This window comes from Vipera berus (assembly GCF_964194415.1).
Source record: "Vipera berus genome assembly, chromosome: 11".
Lineage (NCBI taxonomy): Eukaryota > Metazoa > Chordata > Lepidosauria > Squamata > Viperidae > Vipera > Vipera berus.
In genome coordinates this window covers 9304277-9327435 of record NC_138214.1, presented here as the reverse complement: position 1 = coordinate 9327435, position 23159 = coordinate 9304277, and the positions used below count along the sequence as shown (strand labels likewise).

General features: G+C 44.0%; 1 protein-coding gene across 5 annotated transcripts in view; it reads right to left on the bottom strand.

Annotated features, from left to right (window-relative positions):
• The window catches only part of MID2 (midline 2), a 145265-nt gene that overhangs the window by 23092 nt on the left and 99014 nt on the right, over positions 1–23159 (bottom strand). For all 5 annotated transcript variants that reach the window (XM_081336611.1, XM_081336615.1, XM_081336612.1 and 2 more), the window contains 4 exons: positions 16300–16407; positions 6473–6621; positions 3634–3761; positions 2372–2515 (listed from right to left, as the gene is read on the bottom strand). In XM_081336611.1, the coding sequence (XP_081192737.1) occupies positions 2372–2515; positions 3634–3761; positions 6473–6621; positions 16300–16407 (529 nt within the window). The remainder of the gene's footprint in view (positions 1–2371; positions 2516–3633; positions 3762–6472; positions 6622–16299; positions 16408–23159) is intronic.

Sequence of the window (23159 nt, the reverse complement as noted above, 5' to 3'; positions counted from 1 at the left end):
CAAGTTATGCACCAAGACCAGAGGTCTTCAAACTTGGCCCTTTTATGACTTGTGGACTTCAACTCCCAGAATTCCTCAGCCAGTGCGCTGGCTGAGGAATTCTGGGAGTTGAAGTCCACAAGTCATAAAAGGGCCAAGTTTGAAGACCCCTGTCTTAAATCTAACAAACAAAATGGAGGCTGGCTGAGGAACTCTGGGAGTTGAAGTCCACAAGTCATAAAAGGGCCAGGTTTGAAGACCCCTGTCTTAAATCTAACAAACAAAATGGAGGCTGGCTGAGGAACTCTGGGAGTTGAAGTCCACAAGTCATAAAAGGGCCAAGTTTGAAGACCCCTGACCAAGACCATCAAGTGAGAAGCTGTAGTCCTTTCTGTCTTTGCCCCAAACTCGGGTAGGATCTATCCTCCCCTTTTTCCTCAGGTTCAGTGGGCTATGCTTTGCTAGAACACTTCTACCTACCAAAAAACAGATTAAACACAGCGCCCATCGTAATGGTGGGATTGCTCAAGCAAGCGCCATTTCAGAATTCAGGAAAGGGAGGTCATCTGAATTCTTTACGCTAAATCACAAAGGAAAGCTAGCAGACCAGGGCAAAGCTAGGGTGCTTTCTCAATCTTGCTTGCCACAAATAGGGTGGTGGGGTGGTGGGAAGTGACAGGTGCCAAGGACCAGGTACAGCATACATGGGAAGGTCCAATTAAATAGGATTGTTGCTAAAATGCTTACACTCAGGAATCTTCTCAACCAAAGGTCAGCACCTGCTTGGAATTTTATTTATTTATTTGTAGGATTTATAGGGCCACCTGCTCACCCTCAGTGACTCCAGGCAACTTACAAACAATTTAAAAAAAACCAACCTAAAAAGAATAAAAACAATAACAGCTAAATACGGGTCGACTGAATTTGGGGGGTGGGGGGGACTTAGTCCACTTGTGGCTATGTAGGGATTCTAGGTTAATCCCTCTTTTAACTCCACCTCCAGGTTCTGCCACTCCTTCTTCTACTTCTACGGGAAATAATTTTATGAACTTTATGTATGATTGACTTGCGAGGCCGGTGTGTTGTGCAGTTAGCTCACATGGTGTAATAAGATGGAGGGTTTGTTGTCACTGTGAGTTGGGGGTGGGGGCACGAAGGGAGGCTCAAGCCAATCTCAATGTATGCATGGTTGTACTTTGACAATAAAGGTTCATTCATTCATTCATTCAAGCCATCTTAAGAGTGCCTTTGCTTTCTAACAGGACTCTACAATGCATTCCAAGGTAAGACAAATAAATTACACTGCGATTATCCAAGTCGGCTTTTAGCCAGCAAATGAAAATCACGGAGGCCTTTGTTGCTTGACTAAGAAGGATTTAAAGTCAATACTAGCGGGGGATAAGAGATGCAGAACGATAAGAGTTGGAAGTTGGGGGTCTCGCAGCCGTGTCTCATTACTTGCAAACAACAACTGTTGCGGGAAGCCAGCTTCCCTCCCCTCTCACTATCACACCAAGTTAAGCAATAGCTGTGCAACCTGCAGCTTACTTCTATTGCTTTTCTGATGAGTTTTCTTCCAGGTGAGCTATTAGAGCAACCAGAAACCAGCAAGCTAGCCAGAGCAGTTGGTCCTAGAGTACTGAGTAAAAACGCTTGCAGTCTATTCCCTCTTCTTCCCTGGACTGTGATTGTATCACACTATTTCTGACATTGCTAAAGGTCACCCTGAAAGTTCAGGCTGAGTTGAGAGGTCAACGGGGTGGAATAGGATGGACAGAGTCTCTAGCTATAGATTGAGCTATAGGTTTCAGCTAGCAATCTATCTGAAGCGTATCCAGTAGCCACAGAGCAAGTGGCTACTTCTGACACCTGCCCCACCATGGGTTCAACTCTGCATCTATGGTCCAGCAAGCCAGGTTTGCTCCTACACCTCATACAACTTGTAGTAAGTCATGAGATTTTTTTAAAAGCGAAGTAGTTAAGTAAGACAATCCAATAAATCTCCTGGAAAAGCATCCATAAATTTCCTTCAAAGAGCCTTGAAAGAATTCAGCAGCTTATCAGGGAAAGCTCAATGAAGAGATTAGTCACACCGGCTGCCTGGGAGAGCAAGAGAGGATCAAGCTTCTTTATTGTGCACTGGAGAGACAAGGATAATTCTTGCTTGGACAACTGTGAAGGCCAAGATCCTTGATGGATTCATGCTCTACATCCCACCATTCACCCAACCACTAATTAACTTTTTATGAGATTGTCTAGCACAGCCACCTATTCATTCAAGTTACCTGCAGCTCCAGCAAACTACACTGCAATGGTCATGGTTGAGTAGCAGCCTGCCTCAATCATGGTGCCAGTAGAAACTGAAGGAACAGGCTAGTCCACAGTGACTTACTGATAAAGTTGGCCTGGCCGGTGAAGATGGTATACTGGAGCTCATATGAGCTGACGCTGAACTCATCATCTGAGATCCAGTGGACAGTGATGGTGTCATGGGAGGCGGTGCAAAGTTCTTCACGGACAGAGGGTGGGTTGGGTGCTGTAGAAGCAATAGCAGACAAGAGGTGAGCAGGTTCCTGTCCTCCTCGGGAGAAAGCATTCAGGGAAGGTGTCTTTGTTTTATAAAGGTAAAGGTTTCTCCTGCTCAGCTCTAGGGGACTGTCTACACCTCTGTTTCTTAGTCAAGGGAACCAGCATTGTCCAAAGAGACTTCTGTGGTCATGTGGCCAGCACGACTATATGCCGAGGTGCACAGGATGCTTTTTCCCATTGAAAACTCAGCCTTCACCTCCAAATGCCAACATTCTTTCTAAGTATTATTTTTTTTCCCTCCCTTCCTCGACACAAAACCACAACTGGGAACAGAATTTCCACTGCTCAGGCAAGGTGGCTGTTGAGTGAATTGCACCCAATTGCATGACCTTTTTGCCACAGTTGTTAAGCCAGTCACTGCAGTTGTTATCTGATTCAGGCAGACGTTAAGCCAACCTGGCTTTTCCCATTGATTTGCTTGTCAGAAGCCGACTGGGAAGCGGGCCGATGAGCATCCTGTGACACCCTTGTTTAATGAACCACAGCCATTCGCTTAAAAATAGCAGCCAGAAATGCTGGAATTTCCATTGCTCAATGGAGAGATGATATGACCTTCCCATTTACAAGTGCATGACGTAGTGATGGAAATTCCAGTCCCAATTTCCATTGCTAAGGGAGGACTAGCTGTCCATTTATACCAGGGGTCTCCAAACTTGGCCGCTCTAAGACTTGTGGACTGCAACTCCCAGAATTCCTCAGCCAGCATGGCCGGCTGAGGAATTCTGGCAATTAAAGTCCACAAGTCTTAAAGCAGCCCACTTTGAAGAGCCCTGATTTACACCATACTGATGTGAACTTTGCAGCAGGGCATCCCTGTCTGGGGTTCTAGGTCGCAATTCTTGTTCTCTTTTGCGCCGGGCTGACAGAAATACATTCCCTTTCAAATACCAAGTAGGTTTTACTCTTGAGGTTATACAAGGCACAAAAGGAAGGAAGCAAATTGCATCCCCTCTGTTTATCCTACAAAAGTCCACAGTACTGGAAAATAAAAACGAGGGGGGGGGAAGAAGAGCAAGGCAGGGAAAGGAACCGCAGAAGACTTAAGACTGCCAAATCGGCACAAACCTGTTAGATAATCCAGCCCCTCCAGCAATTTCTTCTCTCTGGAAAAATCTAAAGCAAAGTTTTCAAAGGCATCGTTAAAATTGATATCGGGGATCAAAACTTGAGAGGATGCAGTTGCCATGGCAACCCTGAAAGACAGAAAAAGAGCATCGCTAACCATTAGGTGCGGCTTGTCGTTCCCAGGCGGCACTTTGATTTTTGATGAAAGAGCTGGAAACAGCCTTGCCATGTTGTAAACTCTTGTAGCAAAGGGGATGGGCGGGGGGGGGGAGGGGGCTGGGGAGGGGAGAGAGAGAGAGAGAGAGAGAGAGAGACCAGTAGGACAAAGATGGTGGAGACATTCCTGAATTTGGAAGGCAAGACAAAAGACTGGAAACCCGGATGAGGGCATTCTGATCTACCTAACCCAGTTCATTATTCCATTTCTTCATTTATTATTTACTTACTACTGGTATTTCTATGCCGCTACGGCTGCAAAACGGCTCCCAGAAATATACAGCAGAAGTAGAAGTTAAAAACATCAAAACAGTGACAATATTACTAATCGGCAAAGACAGGTCATTGATCTCAGCAAGGGCTGCTTGTGTAAAAGGAGGGCTGGAATGCATTAACCACGTATAACTGAATTAATTATTAAGTTATGTATCAGTCTATAAAGGCCAGGATAGCATCACTGGCCTCTGATGCTGATCTTTATGTAATACCCTTGCATAATGAGTACGTGTTGCTTGATGCTGGGCTGTTCTGAGAAGGAACCTGCTTGCGAAGATGGAGCAAGATCCATTCAAAGCAAGTCCAAAGGGGGAAACTTTTTTTTTTCCCCGGGAAGATTTCTCTAGACTAGATGGATAGTCTAGAGAAAAGAAAAGACTAGTGGCAACATGATAGCAGTGTTCCAGTATTTGAGGGGCTGCCACGAAGAAGAGGGGGGGGTCAACTTATTTTCCAAAGCACCAGAAAGCAAGACAAGAAACAACGGATGGAAACTAATCAAGGAGAGAAGCAACCTGGAATTAAGGAGAAACTTCCTAACAGTGAGGACAATTAACCAGGGGCACAGCTTGCCTTCAGAAGTTGTGGGTGCTTCATCACTGGAGGCTTTTAAGAAGAGATTGGACAGTCACTTGTCTGAGATTGTATAGGATCTCCTGCTTGAGCAGGGGTTTGGACTAGAAGACCTCCAAGGTCCCTTCCAACTCCTATTTTATTCTATTCTATTCCATTCCATTCCATTACATCACATCACATTACATTCTCCATCCTGAAGGCAGGACAAGAAACAACGGATGGAAACTAATCAAGGAGAGAAGCAACCTGGAATTAAGGAGAAACTTCCTAACAGTGAGGACAATTAACCAGGGGCACAGCTTGCCTCCAGAAGTTGTGGGTGCTTCATCACTGGAGGTTTTTAAGAAGAGGCTGGACAGTCACTTACCTGAAATGGGATAGGGTCTCCTACTTGAGCAGGGGGTTGGACTAGAAGACCTCCAAGGTCCCTTCCAGCTCTATTCTGATTGATTGATTGATTGATTGATTGATTGATTGATTGATTGATTTCAGATTATGCAACACGTGGGAGGTATGTAGCATATGGATTTCAGTGGCCCAGTTTGGCTGCCAGTTAGGTGTCTCCAGGGCTTTTTTTTTTCTCATAGAACGCTCAGAACGGAGTTCCAGCACCTTTTTTGGATGGAACCTTGTAGGGTAGGCAAGGCGGGTTGTATGACATGTGTGAGTTCTGGCACCTTTTTCTTTTACAAAAAAAGCACTGGGTGTCTCTTTCCCATTTTTAGACTTTGGGTAAGTTCTTCCCCCTCTGGGTCTGTGCTTCCCTTGTCTTCTCCCTTCCTCACCAGGAACTGACAACTGCTTTGCAAACTTAACTTCTCTCTCTCTCTCCAGCTTTTCACTACACACAAATGAAGAACTGGATGTCTGCTCAGAGAAGACCCTTCACGAGGAGGATGAATGAGTAGTGGGATTCCTACTATTGACGCTTCCCATCACACGGTGTTCAATGTATAGGATCTGTCCTTGCTCTAGCATCTGCAGGATGCATTGAAACTTTTGGGGACAGCCAGAAACAAAAACAAAAAAATCCCTGTGTTGTTTGAAGTGGAATCCGAAGCATTGCACGGATTTCTGAACAGCCTGCTGATTTCAGTTGTAGTTGGGAAAACCTCTTTAAAGCTTTTGAGCTGTACTTGGAGGCAAGGAGTTCCATGGGATTAAGAGCTTCTGTCTTGTGGTAGACCATCTCTGAACCTTGTCAAACACAAGGACAGTCAGTGTTCTTGTATGACTTTTGTTGTGATGCTACTCAGGGAATATTCCGGAACTTACAAAACCTGGGATAGGGGTTCCTTGGGAAGACAGCAGCTGGGGAGGGGGCCCTCAGAACTTTTAGCCAGAGAAAACGCTTAGAGAAAACGACTAAAAAAACATGTAGATTTTAAGCCAGAATTATTTTTGTTAGGCCTAATTGTAGGAAACTATGAGAAAAGAGTGTCTGTATCTAATGTTACAGGTATCAGTTGCAGCAAGAATCGTATTCGCTCAACATTGGAAAAGTGTAGCTTTACCAACGGAGGTAAGAGTTAATTAAAAAATATTTTAGATTGTGCAGAAATGGATAGATTGACGTTGAAAATGAAAGAGAAAGAAGGTTCAGTGTATTTTAGAAGATGGGATACCTTTTATCAATGGCTAGAAAAAACGAGGTAGGGAGAAAGGGGTCTAACACGCATTAGTAAGATAAATGATAAGATATATATTAAAAGAACTCTTAGCAAAACAACACCTGGAAACACACACACACACATTATCTTTGGAGTGCTACCTTTCTGCCACATTCTTTGCAGTTTGCAGGAACCGTGCATGATCGCTCTCTTTCAAGATGTGTTCAGCTTGGTTGATGAGGACCGTGGACCGTTCCAGGCACTGCCGGCAGTTGGCTACCTGCTGGGCTAGCTTCCTCAGCTTCATCACCTTGGGGAAGGAAAACAGAGGATGCTACAACAACAACCGGAATCTCATTAGCAGGCATCATGTTTGGAGGAAACAGCAAGGTGTCTAAGGCATCGCTTTAAAATTAAGGGACAGGGGAGCGAAGTTGAGAATGAGCTAGCAGATGAAAGAAAGTTGATGGGGTTCCAGATCCAGCAGCGTGATCTCGCTGCCAACTGGATTCCGGGAAAGGAAGCGTTGTAACAACTACGGGCAGGGAGAGACCTTCTCCGTGGGGGACCAGACATTCAGACTGCAGGATAATACGTACTTAATAGCTCATGGAATCATTAGCAGTTGCCATAATGAATTCGTGAAAACATTTCCACTTTCTGATCCATCCCTCTGTCAGGTTTCGCTAGACCCAGAAACAGACATTCCCTTTTGTTTTGTTTTGTTTTAAAACTCCTAGCATTCTCTCAATTCCAAATTTTGCTTCAGAGGGACAAAGGGAATTTTAAAGAGATACTCATGGATGGCATATGGTTTTCTTGCACTAATCTGACAATAAGGCCACTCAGGAGTAGATGTGAATATCCTTATTTTTACTGAACATTCTGCAAGTCACTACATTTCTTTAACTTCCCATGGCCAATAAATTGGATGGGAGGATGGATGGATGGATGGATGGATGGATGGATGGATGGATGGACAGACAGACAGACAGACGAGATAGATAGATAGATAGACAGACAGACAGACAGACAGACAGACAGACAGACAGACAGTTAGTTAGTTTCCATCTGGTCTCACAGGAAGACATCCAGAGGAAGCACAATAAAAGGGAAGAATCCCATCCTTGAAAAATGGGAGAATTTTTCTTCCTCTTGGAGGAATTTAGGGAAGCTGTCCACCTAATCTCTGGAGAGCATCAAACCATCACTTGTGTCTTGCCATAGCTTTGACTTGTTTCCATTTACACCTCTCTCCTTCATTTCTGCTATCTTTCAGCTCTTTCTAAATACAAGTGAACATGTAAAGAAGGTCACTCGGAACTGAGTCTTGATGCCTCCTGGTGGTCAATGTCACCAAGACTGGATATCTTTTCTTTATTCCAGTTTTATTCTACTTGGTGTTTGGTTGAAAAGCATTGAATACAGGCCTTTTGGATAAAAATTTGGTGGAATATGCAGAAGATTTTCAAGCAAAGGATAAAGTTCTGTCCGCAACTCTTCTTGCTGGGAATAATTACGGATGCTACGGTTGTGGACACTAAGTTGATGCTGAATTTAATCACGGCAGCAAGACTTTTAATAGGTCAGTATTGGAAGAAAGAGGAACTGCCGACTATAGAAGAATGGACTTTAAAGGTTTCCGACCTGGCAGAGATGGCAAAGATCTCGGCTTATCTGAAAGATCACTCGCAAGAACGTTATATTATGGAATGGCGAAAATGGGTTGAGTACATCCAGAACAAATATAGGGTTAAGAAGTTTTATGTTGCATTTGAATAAGTCTTCCTTCGCTTTCTCTTTCTTTATTTCCTTTTTTTTCCTTTCTTTTTCCTTTTCTATATATATTTAATATTATTAAGATTTGTATTATCCTGTATAAGCTAGAGAGTGATGGATTTTAGAGTTTATGGTTGTTAGCATATGCTTGTTTATGATTGTTTTTCTTTTCTATACCTTGTATTTAGCTCTGGGAAGTCGGGGGGGGGAGGGGGGGAGGGGGGGAGGGGTAGGGAGGGAGGGAGAGGGGAGGGGGGGATTGTTAAAGATAAACTGTATGTTAAAACTTTTCAATAAAAAAAAAAAGAAAAGCATTGAATACATTGAATTAGAATGGGGAGGGGGACACAGATACCTGGTTCAAATTCTTCCTTTGTTGAAAGGGACCTTGGAGGTCATCTAGTCCAACCCCCTTGCTTAAGCACAAGACCCTATACCATTCCAGACAAATGGCTGTCCAGTCTCTTCTTAAAAACCACCAGTCATGGATCACCCACAACTTCTGGATGTTCCTCTGGTTAATTGTTCTCACTGTCAGGAAATTTCTCTTTATTTCTAAGTTGCTTCTCTCCTTGATAAGTTGATAAATGACTGGAGTTCACCTCATGTTCCCCAGTTGGAAATTATTATTCTGGAAAGCCAGGTTTAGTAGTTAAGGCAGGTTTTCAAAACAAAAAAAAATGCAAACATGAAGGCATATGCTAATCACCAACCATCTTTTTTAGGCTTTCCTTTGTCTTGGAGGAAGCTGTGAAAAGCAACAAAAATGATTAGGGGGCTGGAGGCTAAAACATACGAAGAACGGTTGCAGGAATCGGGCATGTCTTGTTTAATGGAGAAGGGCGGGATATAAATGGAATAAAAATAAAAAATAAAAAAAATAATGAAAAGAAAGACTAAGGGGAGACATGGTAGCAGTCTTCCAATATTTGAGGGGCTCCTACAAAGATGAAGGGGTCAAACTATTTTCCAAAGCACCAAAAGACAAGACAAGAAATAATGGCTGGAAACCAACCGAGGAGAGAACCAGCCGAGAATTAAGGAGAAATTTCCTAACGGTGAGAACAATTAATCAGTGGAAGGGCTTGCCTCCAGAAGTGGTGGGTGCTGCATCACTGGAGGCTTTCGAAAAGAGAGTGGATAACCATTTGTCTGGAATGATGTGGGGGTCTCCTGCTCAAGCAGGGGGTTGGACTAGATGACCTCCCAAGTTCCCTTCCAACTCTATTATTCTATGTACTCTGGCTCCTCCAGAGTCCCTGGAGCCCAAAGGAAGAGTGCAGGAGCATTCTGCATTACTTTGCCACCATTACTGCAAAGACTGTAGAATGGACCTCGTCTTATCCCCTCTCTGGTGCAATGTTGAGTAAAAAGGGTTGTGCGTTGTTTTATCACAGCTGCCCCTTCCAGAGAGAGATGCACCTTGCATACCTAGCTCCACCCGATTCCTTCCCTAGGATTACTGGATTATTTCTATGCTTTGCAGGGAAAAAGGAAAACATGACAGCAGCTCTCCAAACACTTCCTTGTCAGCTTCGAAATCTGAGCTGAAGTAGCTGCCAACAGCAGGCTGTCCGTCTGAGCTCCTCTCTGACAAGTGATGGGAAACTAGAAGAGACCCACGCCCACGGCTGAAATGTGGCAGCATCTTTCTCTGTGGGTGCCTGTCACTTCTGTCGAAGAAGGGGCAATTAACCCTTGCCCCAGCGGCAGCCTCAACTCCATTCCTACGTTCCCCTTTGCTCTGCTCAAACTTTTAGGGGGCTGTGTTTTTTCTCTTTCTTTCTTTCTTTCTTTCTTTCTTTCTTTCTTTCTTTCTTTCTTTCTTTCTTTCTTTCTTTCTATCTTTGCTTTTGCTGGGTTTTGTTTTTTATACTCTTGCATCCAGAAATCCTAGATGGAAGGCAATACAAAATCTGCAAGCAAACATCAGCTTACAAAACAAAAATTCACAGGAGGGGTCCTTGGTGCTCTCTGAGCTTGGTTGTTTTTCTTGCAGACGTTTCATCCCCCAAACTAGGTAACATCATCAGTGCTAGAAGGGAGTGGGGTTTGTGGAGAGGAGGAGGAGGAGGAGGAGGAGGAGGAGGAGGAGGACGACGACGACGACGACGACGACAACTATGGGGTCCTTGGTGCTCTCTGAGCTTGGTTGTTTTTCTTGCAGACGTTTCATCCCCCAAACTAGGTAACATCATCAGTGCTAGAAGGGAGTGAGCTTTCTGGAGAGGAGGAGGAGGAGGAGGAGGAGGAGGAGGAGGAGGAGGAGGAGGAGGAGGAGGAGGAGGAGGAGGAGGAGCACGACTATGGGGTCCTTGGTGCTCTCTGAGCTTAGTTTCATTCCCCAAACAAGGTAACATCATCACTGCTGGCATAAATGAAATGTCTGCAAGAAAACCACCAAGCTCAGAGGGTACCAAGGACTTCTCATTTCAACCCTGAGCTACAAACATTCTCCTTTGTTGGCAAGAATTCACAGCCAGCCATTCCATTCCCCACAATCTCAGACTTGGGGGTTAGATTCCCACACTATAGCAGACCAAAATGAGGTTGAGTAAAGGCTTCAGTGTATGGTGGAAACCCAGCCCTTCTCTTAGCACGTTGGGTGAACCAGCCATCACAGTGCAGTTAATTTGTTTGGGTATTGATTGTTCTGCACCTACAAGCACGGTGTTTTGTTAACCTGAATTTAAGAAGAAGAGTATGGTGTGACCCCAGCCACTGTCAATTTCTTTCTGTTTCCCCACCCCCACCTCTTTGGAATGGAATATTTCAAAATCAGTTCGTGGGTTTGTTGCTTTTGTATCTTGTGTTGAACCCATGAGAGTCCTCCCAGATGTTCACAATACTTTCCAACTTCTCCTCCTCTATTGTCTCCAAAGAAAGAAGTCAAAGAAAGCTGCTGAATGAAAAAAAAAAAAAAACCCAAGCCTCAAAACCTTGCTTGGTTGGCTTGAGGATTTATTTTAGAATTCATAATATTAGTCTCTCTCTCTCTCTCTCTCTCTCTCTCTCTCTCTCTCTCTCTCTCTCTCTCTCTCTCTCTCTCTCTCTCTCTCTCTCTCTCCCTCCCTCCCTCCCTCCCTCCCTCCTTCCCTCTCTCTCCAATTCCTATTTTCTTTCTACATGACGCTCCCACCTAATCCCACCTTAAAGTTTCCTCCAGCACAAAAAGTCTCTTGGTTACACGCAAGAAACTGTCACTGAGAAAATCAGAGCTGAGGTAGGAAAGAAAGCATCCCCTATTTCTGGCAAGGCAGAAATAGAATAAATTTTTTAAAAGCCGTCAGCTATATTGTCACAATACCATTAATGAGAGGGAAAATAAAACGCAGGGAATGCTATCAAAGATAAAACGGCAAACACTCAAAGAAAGCAGCACCAAATATGATGGCAAGCATATCTTACACTGTCTTGTTCCAGTTTTTAGCCAAGGGGGGAAAAAAGACGTAAGAATAAAATACAGAATAACGGAGTTGGAAGGGACCTTGGAGGTCATCTAGTCCAACCTCTTGCCCAGGTAGAAAACCCTATACCATTTCAGAAAAATGGTTGTCCGGTCTCTTCTTTAAAAACATCCGGGTTTTAGGCAAGTTGTTCCACTGTTTAATTGTACTAACTGTCAGGAAGTTTCTCCTTAGTTCTAGGTTGCTTCTCTCTTTGGTTAGTTTCCATCCGTTGCTTCTTGTTCTGCCTTCAGGTGCTTTGGAGAATAGCTTGACTCCCTCTTCTTTGGGGCAGCCCCTGAGATATTGGAAGACTGCTGTCATGTCACCCCTCATCCTCCTTTTCATTATACTAAGGTAAAGGTTCCCCCGCACATGCGTGCTAGTCGTTTCCGACTCTAGGGGCCGGTGCTCATCTCCGTTTCAAAGCCGAAGAGCCAGCGCTTGTCCGAGGACGTCTCCGTGGTCTTGTGGCCGGCATGACTAGACGCCAAAGGCGCACGGAACGCTGTTACCTTCCCACCGTAGTGGTCCCTATTTTTCTACTTGCATTTTTTACGTGCTTTCGAACTGCTAGGTTGGCAGAAGCTGGGACGAGTAACAGGCGCTCACTCTGTTACACGGCACTCGGGATTCATTATACTAGACACACCTAATTACAAATTACAAATGCCCAAATTACTATTTGGGTTTTCAATTTAAAAAAAAAGTCATTTGATGGAGACAATCAGCTGTACTCATCTTATAAGGCAAGAAGATTGCCTCCAGAAGTTGTGGGTGCTCCAACACTGAAGGTTTTTAAGAAGAGATTGGACAACCATTTGTCTGACATGGTATGGGGTTTCCTGCTTGAGCTGGAGGTTGAACTAGAAGTCCTCCAAGGTCCCTTTCAATTCTGTTATTCTGTTCTGTCTATGGAGATCCTCAATCATCCAAGTCATGGTTGTCCCAAAGGTGCTTCTTCCAAAAGACAACTGGGTTTTCTTGGGGTTTTTTTTCCTTGAAAACATTTCACTTCTCGCCCGAGAAGCTTCAAGAAGAAGAAAAAAACAAGAAAGTTCAGCTGCCTTTTGGAAAAGAACCTTTGGGACATATGGCAAGTAGCTTTAAACATACTGTAACAAGATTAGGGCAGTCCTTTTATTTCCTAAAGGGACGCGGTGGCTCAGTGGGTTAGGACGCTGAGCTTGTCGATCAGAAGGTCGGCAGTTTGGCGGGTTGAATCCCGAGTGCCGCGTAACAGAGTGAGCGCCTGTTACTCGTCCCAGCTTCTGCCAACCTAGCAGTTCGAAAGCACGTAAAAAATGCAAGTAGAAAAATAGGGACCACTACGGTGGGAAGGTAACAGCGTTCCGTGCGCCTTTGGCGTCTAGTCATGCCACAGGACCACGGAGACGTCCTCCAACAAGCGCTGGCTCTTCGGCTTTGAAACGGAGATGACCACCAGCCCCTAGAGTCAGAAACGACTAGCACGCATGTGCAGGGGAACCTTTACTTTACCTTTACTTTATTTCCTAGGGTTAATCTTACCGGAGTCCCTGAGCTGTCTAGAGAGAAACAAGCATTGGCCAATTCCAAGCTCTGATGAACAAGCAAACATCCTCTTCCCCCAGCATAATGCCTGAAATCTTCTCTTTCAGATTGAAGGAGGGAGGTGAAAAGTCTTGGACCAGGCTGAGGACAGACACATCTTCTGATGGAATTGTACATTTACAGCCAGTGACAATTTAATTGATGTCAGATGTTGTGCTCCAGTCTAGGCTGCCCCTGTTATCTTGTCACAGTTGGCCAAACATAACTAATAAAAAGAGGCACTGGCCAGGGGCATTGTGTTGCTGTTTAATCCAACAAGGTGCTGGAACCCAATTTGATTTCAAGAACAACGTGACTTTCTATAATTGCCCAGTGTTGGAAGCTCCAGAGGAAAGAAAGAACAAGAAAAAATTGGCAATGTCCCCAAAGGCTGTTTACTACTGCCTGAGCAGATAGCAAAGAGAAAATCCAGCAGAAAATAAGCAAAAATGGTGGAGGATTTCTAACCAACAAAGAGGGGGGAAATTGCTTTGTGCCTGAAGGTCTCCAGTTCAATCTTTGAACTCTTCACTGCCAAAACAAGGGGTCTGAAAGGAAGCGATTAAACAGGTCTAGAGAACTTTAGGGAGTCATGGACCTCAATAATGGACGCTCCTTCAGACTCACCATAGTCCTGCCCCATTAGAATTTAGCATTCTAAGAAGCTTCTTTTCATTTTTAAATCTGAAGGACGCTGGTTGCAAAGTCAGACTAACCTACTGAGCCAGTTTCTAGCATCACGTTTATTTACAAGAGTGCTTTTGGGTCTTGAGTAAGCTCTAGATGCATTTTGAAAAAGTAAAAAAATTCCAGGTGCCTACATGCCTTAAAATGGGTCCATAACTATCAACGCAAGTTGGCAGGAGTAATGCAGAACATTCTAGGGAACTGAAAGACAAAGAAGAACTTTCTTCAATTTGTCCTCTTAGTAAATCAGTGTTTTATGGCTTGCTATACCCATCAGGACAGTTGTCTTGTGAATGGGCAATCTTCCCACGATGTCATTATGGGACAGATATTTTAAAAATGTGAAATGTCCCTCCAGACCAAAGAAATTGAGGTCCCCCTGGAGTTCATGGACAAGCAGTCCAACCTGGTTCGAGAATAACACTTGTATTCTTGGAAAAGTTGACTCTTCTTGCTTAAAATGGGCTTTGCTCTCCTAAGAAATGATCTTCTCTTGGATATCTTCTGGGTTTCTTCAGCAGGAGACTTAACTACAAGGCAGCTGGGCAGAACAATTAGCACCTTCCTTTCATCCACCCTGCCAAAATCTGCAGGTCGCTCCGTTCCTGCCAATCTTTCTCTGCTCACCTTCTTTCTTCATTACTGGAAAATGTCACAGCCAATGCTATGCAGAAGAAAGGTGCTCATTCCAGCAAACAGCAGGCAGACCAGGCTTCAAACAGCTGTTTGCACAAGGAAATGACTCTCCTGCTGAGATTTAATGGGTTGATGGATGGTTCATTTATGCCCAAACTCATCAAGAAGATGATCCGGAGATAGAAAAGGGGGAGGGAGAGTCAAAAGGAGAGAGAGAGATACCAACTCCTGGTGAGAGAAGCATGGTAAAATGTCAAGCAGATTTTAATCTATCTCCAACCCCTTAAAAATGCTTCCTCCTTTGAGGAGGAAGTCCTCAAGGAAACATCCCGCCTTATCCTAATTCAAGGAGAAACTAATCAAGGAGAGAGGCAACCCAGAACTAAGGAGACATTTCCTGAGAGTTAGAACCATGAATCAGTGGGACAGCTTGCCTCCAGAGGTTATGGGGTGCTCCATCGCTGGAGACTTTTAAGAAGAGTCTGGACAACCACTTGACTGAAATGATATAGGCTCTCCTGCTTGAGCAGGGGGTTGGACTAGAAGACCTCCAAGATCCCTCCCAACTCTGTTATTCTGTTCTGTTCTGAGAAATGTCAGATTTCATAAACCAAAGTATTTGACATCTCAAACCAAAGATCTATTATTGCTATTGACATCAAAGCAAAACAGCCCCCAGCTGTCAACTTTCCCTCCTGTTCCCCCCCCTGCCCTTGATGCCAAATCTAAGACATTTTCAGAAATCCAAAGCTTTGACACGAGAACACACAAAACCCTCTTGCTAAAAAAATATTCTCCCCCAATGGGGAAAAAAAACACCAATCCTGAAATCATAATGACTGTCTTTTTCTTCATTATTTTTGGGGAGGCGAGTAGTTAATATGATACGTGTTAGCTTTGTCGGTTATGCAGTGCATTCTGGCATTGGGGGTCCCTTTTCTGCTGGTCTTCTACCTTCTAAGATTCTAAGGAATAATTTTAATTTCAAGCCTGTCTTGGGAATTTCAAAGAATCGAAGCTGGGCAAGGATCGTACCTTGCAGGAGCCCATCTAGGAGCAGCTGCAACTCATGGCACAGAAGGAAGAGTCACCTGGCCACATTTCCCTGTCTGATTCACACGGCAGAGAGATTTGTAATGCCCACATAACAAACATCTTTTTTTTTCATTCGAAAACTGACAGTCTCGGCACACTGTGCCTTTACTGTCAGGCCATCTTGATGTGGTCACTGAAGGAGCTGCTAATTTTTCTCTGATGGCTACGTTCATGAATATTAAGTTGGTAGTTTATGAACTGTTCATGAATATTAAGTTGATAACGGTGTACTTCTTTAGGGAATATATTTCTGTGGTGGCTGGTTTGGGGAATCTGACCGTAACAATCATACTTATTGTTATTAAAGTATTAAGAGCTGTGGGGGCACAGTGGTTAGAATGCAGTATTGCTCACTGCCAGGAGTTCGATCCTGACTGGCTCAAGGTTGACTCAGCCTTCCAACCTTCCAAGGTCAGTAAAATGAGGGCCCAGATTGTTGAGGGCAATATGCTGACTCTGTAAACCGCTTAAAGAGAGCTGTAAAGCACTGTGAAGGGGTATATAACTGTAAGTGCTATTGCTATTATTGCTGCATTTTGCAGTGGAAACCAAACAGTTGGACAACGGAAGAGTTGATCTTCTGGAAAGTAGTCTATAAGCTCATAAAGGGAGCTGGCTTGCCAACCAAATAGGGCATTGTGGTTCTATCACACCAAGAGAACAGCTGCCCTAAAGAGAGCAGTCAGAAATAAAGTGGGCTTCACGCTCAACCAGCAGCTTCTGTTAACCATTCCAACTCCACTCCCATCTCTTAACAGCATCGCTTTTCCTACCTTCGTCTCTTTGATCTTGACAGCAATCACTTGCTTGCGCTGGCGGATGATGTCCACTAACTTATCGCATTCCTCCATCAGTTTGGCCTCATGCATGGCTGTGTTTACCTAAACAGGAGAGAAAATGGAGGGGAAGGAGGACCCAGTAAGAATGGAGCAGAACGAGGACTATGTATGTCCTGTCTGTAGCAAATGCTATAAGAGTTTGGTCCAGTGGTTAAGGCAGTAGGCTAGAAATTGGGAGACCGTGAGTTCTAGTCCCACCTTAGGCATGAAAGACTACTCTCTGACTTTGGGCCAATCACTAGGAGACTGTGAGTTCTAGCCTTGCCTTAGTCATGAAAACCAGCTGGGTGACTTTGGGCCAATCACATGGAGTCTGTGAGTGGAATGACTTGCCTTCAAAAGTTGTGGATGCTGCAACCCTGGAGGCTTTTAAGAAGAGATTGGCCACCTATTTCAGGAGTGAAAGCCATGTGGGTGTCTTTGAGCCAGTCACTCTCTCTCAGCCAAACCCACCTCACAGGATTGTTGTGGAGAAAAAAAGGAGGAAGAAGAAGGAATGTTACGTGTGTTTGCTGCCTTGAGTTACTTATAAACAGTAATAAAGGTGGAATAACAAAGTGTTGCACCCCAGAAGAGGTTATCATGGCTGGGTTGGAAACCAGTGGCCTTCCTGATATTGTGGGCTTACGTCTCTCCTCGTCCCTCACAGCTGGATGATGAGAGATGAAGCTCAGCAACATCTGGAGAGTCACAGATTCCAGCAACCTCTAGAATAGACACCTGGCATCTGGAGCAAGGGGGAGACATCATGTTTTCATCTGCCGTGTGTTTTCCCCAACAAAATTATACCACTATTCCAACTGAGGCTCAGGATATATCTGTGGGGTAGCAGGACAGATTTTGAGAATTAAAACAGCCCTTGGGAAAAGGGACAAGCATTCACCTCCTTCCCTGTAGCTTGCCTGCTCTCCCTGCTGCCTCTTGAGACTACTTTTCATTTTGAAAAATGGTGCTCTATTACCAATGCACACCACACCTTCCTGCCTGATATGAAATTTCCCCACGGTGATTATTTCTCACTGGTCTACTCATCAAAAGCCAAGCATCGGCTGGGTGGAAAAGAGAAGACACAAAAAGCTTTTCTGTAAAGTTTAAGAAGATGGCTCTGGGATTATGGGTGCATATATATGTTTGTGGTTTCAGTCCACATCAATGGTGAATTCCTCAGAGTTATCCAGATACGCATCAGTGCCTGTCTTCAGATTTGCAGATTATTGAAACATGCTCAGAGCAAGTGCATTCATTCTTATCTTACCAATTATGTGGGGCAGGGGCTCATCGCAGTTTTTTAGCCAAGGGAGCCAGTGTTATCCGAAGACACTTCTGTGGGTCATGTGGCCAGTATGAGTATGTGCCAAGGCATGTGGAATGCTGTTACGTTCCCACTGAAGTGGTACCTATTTATCTACTTGCATTTGCATGCTTTCGAACTGCTAGGTGGGCAGGAGCTGAGGCAGGAACGGGAACTCACCCCACCCTGTGGGGTTCAGGTCTCAAACCCGGGCTGTCAGCTTTCCAGCTGACAAGCTCAGTGTCTTTAACCAAAAAAAACAACCAAAAATGGCTGCACACATTCACCCCCCCGTCCCCCTTTCAAACATCACAAACATCACATAGAATGGAAGAGCTCTGTGTTTCCACCATGTGCAAGTTGGTTTGTTTAGCATGGCCATGCTAGTCTTTCCTGGCATCTGCGAGCCATTTGAAGCCAACGGACGGAAGGCTGTTTAACACAGCAGACATTTTTCTCCATGAGTCATTGCCACCACATGCCATGTCATTAAAAATGGGCACTTTTAATCTGTTCATTTTTTTCCCCCTAATACGAAAAGGCAGCCTCTGGGGAGGAAGGAAATAACCATGAAGATCAGAGGAGGGAAAAAAAAGAGGCAGTTATATCTCTTTTCGCAGGGGTTCTGACAAAATTAGAAAATGCTAACATTTAGAAAATGTTAACGTTTTGCATTGCAGGAAATCCTCCTATACGCTGCACAATTAATTCCTCAGGAAAGGGGAGTGAAGCAAACAGATGAGGGGGGAAATTGCATATTGCTATTGCTGAGATTTTTTTTCTCCAAAGGCCAGCTGAGTTTCAGGATTTCTGGCTTTGCTAAGAGGGCGTGATCGGTCTAAGGGATCAGGGCAGAGAAGAAGAGATGGTGGGGCATCTCTTTAATATTAAAACCCTTTCCTGCCGCATCGTTTGCTCTTTTTCTTTGAAGACTGGCTAGATGGAAGCTCACTAAAATGGAGAGAGAAAAAAAATGCATTTTCTTCAGCTGTGCTAGAAGGGGCAATTGACAGAGCTTAAAACTTGTAAATGAAGTGGAAAACTGCAACCCCGAAGGGGGTGTTCTGAAGCTTCCCAATTGAAAAGAAAATTGCAAATCCCATTTGACGCGAGACCATTACGGGGTTCCGGGTCTAACCAGAGGCATCCGGTGTGGGAGGAGGAAAGGGGAAAGCAAGAGATTGGCATGGAGAAGGAAAGGATGTCTATGAATGCATGCACTTTGAATGAAAAAAACCCAAACAAAAACAAAACAAAACTGAAGCACAGGAATTGCTGAGCGTAGTAGAATGAAAGCTGCTGGATATTTAGCAGGCAGTCTCTGGAGATCTATACAGAATGTAGGCTTGGGGTTCTATCCTTGTTTCAAAAGGGGGGGGCGCAATGGCTCAGCAGTTTAAGATGCTGAAAAAACGAGAGCCCGGGTTTGAGATCCAAGCGCCATGCAGTGGGGGTGAGCTCCTGTTCCTGCCTCATCTATCCAAGGGATTGATAAATGTCTGGGGGTCAAAAGAGGGTCAGTAGATGTCTGAGGGTCAACAGAAACAGACTGAACCTAGTGCAGCATGGTGATTTAAAACTAAAACTCAGATATTACCTACTTAGGTAATTATTATCTATTTATTATTACTATTATATGATTTATGGCAGAAATCAGCCAGATGTTTAGATTCGATCTGGCATTTTTGCCCACTTATTGAGTCCTTCCCAAGAACAGAGGGATAGAATCAAGATCAAGTGAAGTACTAATACCACTTTACAATGCTTTGGTAAGGCCACACCTGGAATACTGCATCCAGTTTTGGTCACCACGATGTAAAAAAGATGTCGAGACTCTAGAAAGGGTACAGAGAAGAGCAACAAAGATGATTAGGGGGCTGGAGGCTAAAACATATAGGGAACGGTTGCTGGAATTGGGTATGTGTAGTTTAATGAAGAGAAGGATGAGGGGTGACAGGATAGCAGTGTTCCAGTATCTCAGGGGCTGCCACAAAGAAGAGGGAGTCAAGCTATTCTCCAAAGCGCCTGAGGGTAGGACAAGAAGCAATGGATGGAAACTAATCAAGGAGAGAAGCAACCTAGAACTAAGGAGAAACTTCCTGACAGTTAGAACAATTAACCAGTGGAACAACCTGCCTCCGGAGGTGGTGAATGCTCCAACACTGGAGGTTTTTAAGAAGAAACTGGACAGCCATTTGCCTGAAATGGTATAAGGTTTCCTGCCCAAGCAGGGGGTTGGACTAGATGACCTCCAAGGTCCCTTCCAACTTCTTCTTCTTCTTCTTCTTCTTCTTCTTCTTCTTATTATTATTATTATTATTATTATTATTATTATTATTATTATTATTATTATTATTATTATTATTATTATTATTAACTTGCAGATAGGCAGATGTTGTTTGATGGTGTTAAAAGAACTGTCGCAGGATGTAAACTGTCCCAAGTAAAGCTGCCTTTTGCAATTGACTGATGGTGATTTTGTCAATGCTGATAGCGTTCAAGTGGTGCTCCAGATATTTTGGGATTGCACTGAAGGCGCCCATCACTATATCGGTACTATCTTTGCTTTTTTTCCCTCTCTCTCTCCACAGTTGTTCTATTTCTATTTGCAAGGTCTTTATATTTTGTGTTTTTCTCCAGTTCTTTCTGTTATTCATAGTACTATTCATGTAAGTGGTATTCGTGAAATTAAAGAGGTCGATAAGCGAAAGTGTTTGGGAGCCCTAATCAAGCAGCTGCAACGAAATAACTCATCTTCCCAAATAAGTAAAGTTGCTGTCTGGCATACAGTTTTCATTACCCAGATCAGCTTCTGTTGAACAGTTCAAGGTCCAAGAGCAGGTGCCAAGGGATTACAGCAAAGGTCATGGCAATGTTGCTTAAGTTTGGGTAGGATAAATGCATGAAGATGTGTGTGTGCGTCTCTGTCTATATGTGTTAGCTAAGGAGCATATGAAGGAATCAATCTATCTTGCCCTATTGAAAGAATAAATTGCTAGGAGTCTGACAAGATGCCCGCTTTGATCTAAGAATCTCAGCCGAGAGACGAACCTCAATTACCAATAATAATGTTAGGACAGAGAAGGCAACTTCAAGGCAAATATACCTTTTCAACTTCAAAAGGAGAAGGCTGTAAAAGCAGGACAGGTTGGCAGGTTCAGGGGCTTGGAAATCTGCAGCTAAATCCTAGCAACCAACTGCAACATCTGCAGTTAAAGGAGCTCAAGAAGGGCAAAATTATTATTAATAATAATAATAAGTGCAGAAAGACAGCCGGGCACTTGATAGTATTGTAAACGTGGAAAAAGGGTGAAGATTTTCAGAACCAAAGGGCAAAATCCAGACCTCTGTTTCTTTTACTGTTTTCATCTTCAACATTAGAAATGTGCCTTGCTCAAGCCCTTCTCTATTAATCCAGCTCTGTCCACGGTCTTAAAGTCTGTGCAGAATGGCTGCAGAAGTGAGAAGCAGCAGCCCTTCATATTTGCTAGTTTCAAGAGTTTGTATGGACGGGGTTTTTTTTTAATGCTGTAATTAAAACCACAAAAATGCAGCAATTGCAATCCAACAGATGGAAATAGAATTCCCTCAAAGGCTGACCCAATTTCACTACTTCATCAAAAGACCATTTTCCTTCTGGCATTTTCAGGCATTGCCTCTTCTTGCTTCCTTTGCCTGGGTCCATAGATATCTATATATCTACATACTGTATATCCCTTATACATCATTAAAACCAACATGAGAAAGAGATAATCCAGCCCAGATAAAATTTGCAGGGACTTAGGTTTTTCTACAAAAAAATTGTTTTAAAATGATCAGTGGTAAGGAAAAATTCTTAGGGAGAATTTTTATATATTATATATTTATATATTATACATATAAATATGATGACTGCAAATTGTATCCGGACCTTACTATCTTTTCCTTGTGTTGGTTTGAATTAGCAAAGCATGCTACTTAATCAATGCCATACACCAAAAGAATTGCAATGAGTGGACCGTTGAGTGGGGGAGAGGGAGGGATAAATGGATGAATAGATAGATGGATGGATGGATAAAGGGATGGATGGATGGATGGATGGATGATTTGGGTGGGGGAAAGAGAAGAACACTCTAAATACCAGATTAGCCTGGACAAGATTTAAAATGCTAAACATCAAAAGGCAGGACCGATTTAAGGGATCTTGCCTGGTGTCAACTGGACCAATGGGAGCTAGGAGACAGTTCCACAGATGGTGACTCAATCCCAAGTACTGCTTTTTCCTATATGAACACTCTTGGTCTTCAGGCCCAGTGGTGGGATTCAAATATGTGAACAACCGGTTCTCTGTGTGGATGCTGCTTCTGGACGTTCCTTCTGGGCCTGAGCAACAAAAAAATTAGCTACCAGTTCTGCCAAAGTGGTGTGAACCGGCTGAATCTCACCACTGTTCAGGCCTATCTGAATAAGCGAAGTCTTTTTAATCATGGGTGGGGGAAAAGACATTCTGTGGGAGGGTTGCCTTTCTTCAAGAGTCAATGTCCCTCAACGTCATTATTGAGTAGAGGTCGTTCCAGGGAATGGAGCCTTCCGTCATTCTCAAACACACACACACACACACACCTTTTTCTACCTTCTCCACATTCCACCTTCTCACTTCCCCTTTTCCGCCTCCCATGGGCAAGAAATCCAGTTTGGCCAAAAGCCTCCTCTGATGTTGACTTCAGGGCTTCTTTTCTATACTTCTATAATAAGGGACACGGTGGCTCAGTGGGTTAGGACACTGAGCTTGTCGATCAGAAGGTCGGCAGTTTGGCGGGTCGAATCCCGAGTGCCGCGTAGCAGAGTGAGCGCCTGTTACTCGTCCCAGCTTCTGCCAACCTAGCAGTTCGAAAGCACGTAAAAATGCAAGTAGAAAAATAGGCACCACTCCGGTGGGAAGGTAACAGCGTTCCGTGCACCTTTGGCATCTAGTCATGCCGGCCACATGACCACGGAGACGTCCTTGGACAAGCGCTGGCTCTTTGGCTTTGAAACGGAGATGACCACTGGCCCCTAGAGTTGGAAACGACTAGCACGCATGTGCAGGGGAACCTTTACCTTTTTATAATGAATTATCCTACAGGATGCAGAGAGGGCTTTGCAGAACATCTGGGGACCAAAGAGCCATCCTTTTTGTTCCCAACAACTGCTTTGAAAATCCATACAGACAAATACTACCCCCAAATTACATTCTTTAGAAACATCAAACTCTTGATGGTGTAAGCCCTCACGGGGGTCACTTCCACTCCTTTCTTTGGTTCCCCTTGACCAAATCAAGTCTCCCCAGGAGAAAAGGTCTTTCAGAAAGGGCAGCTAAAAGCCAACAAGCAGTTAGAGCGAGAGGCTTTCCCATTGCCTTCACAGAGAGGTTGGGGAGGAAAAGGCACCTTTGATCCCTTTCATCTGCCTTGCTTTTGATCAGGAGGCAGGGTGAGTAAAAGGAATGCACCACTTTTGCTGGCATTTCATAGGCCAAGACCCC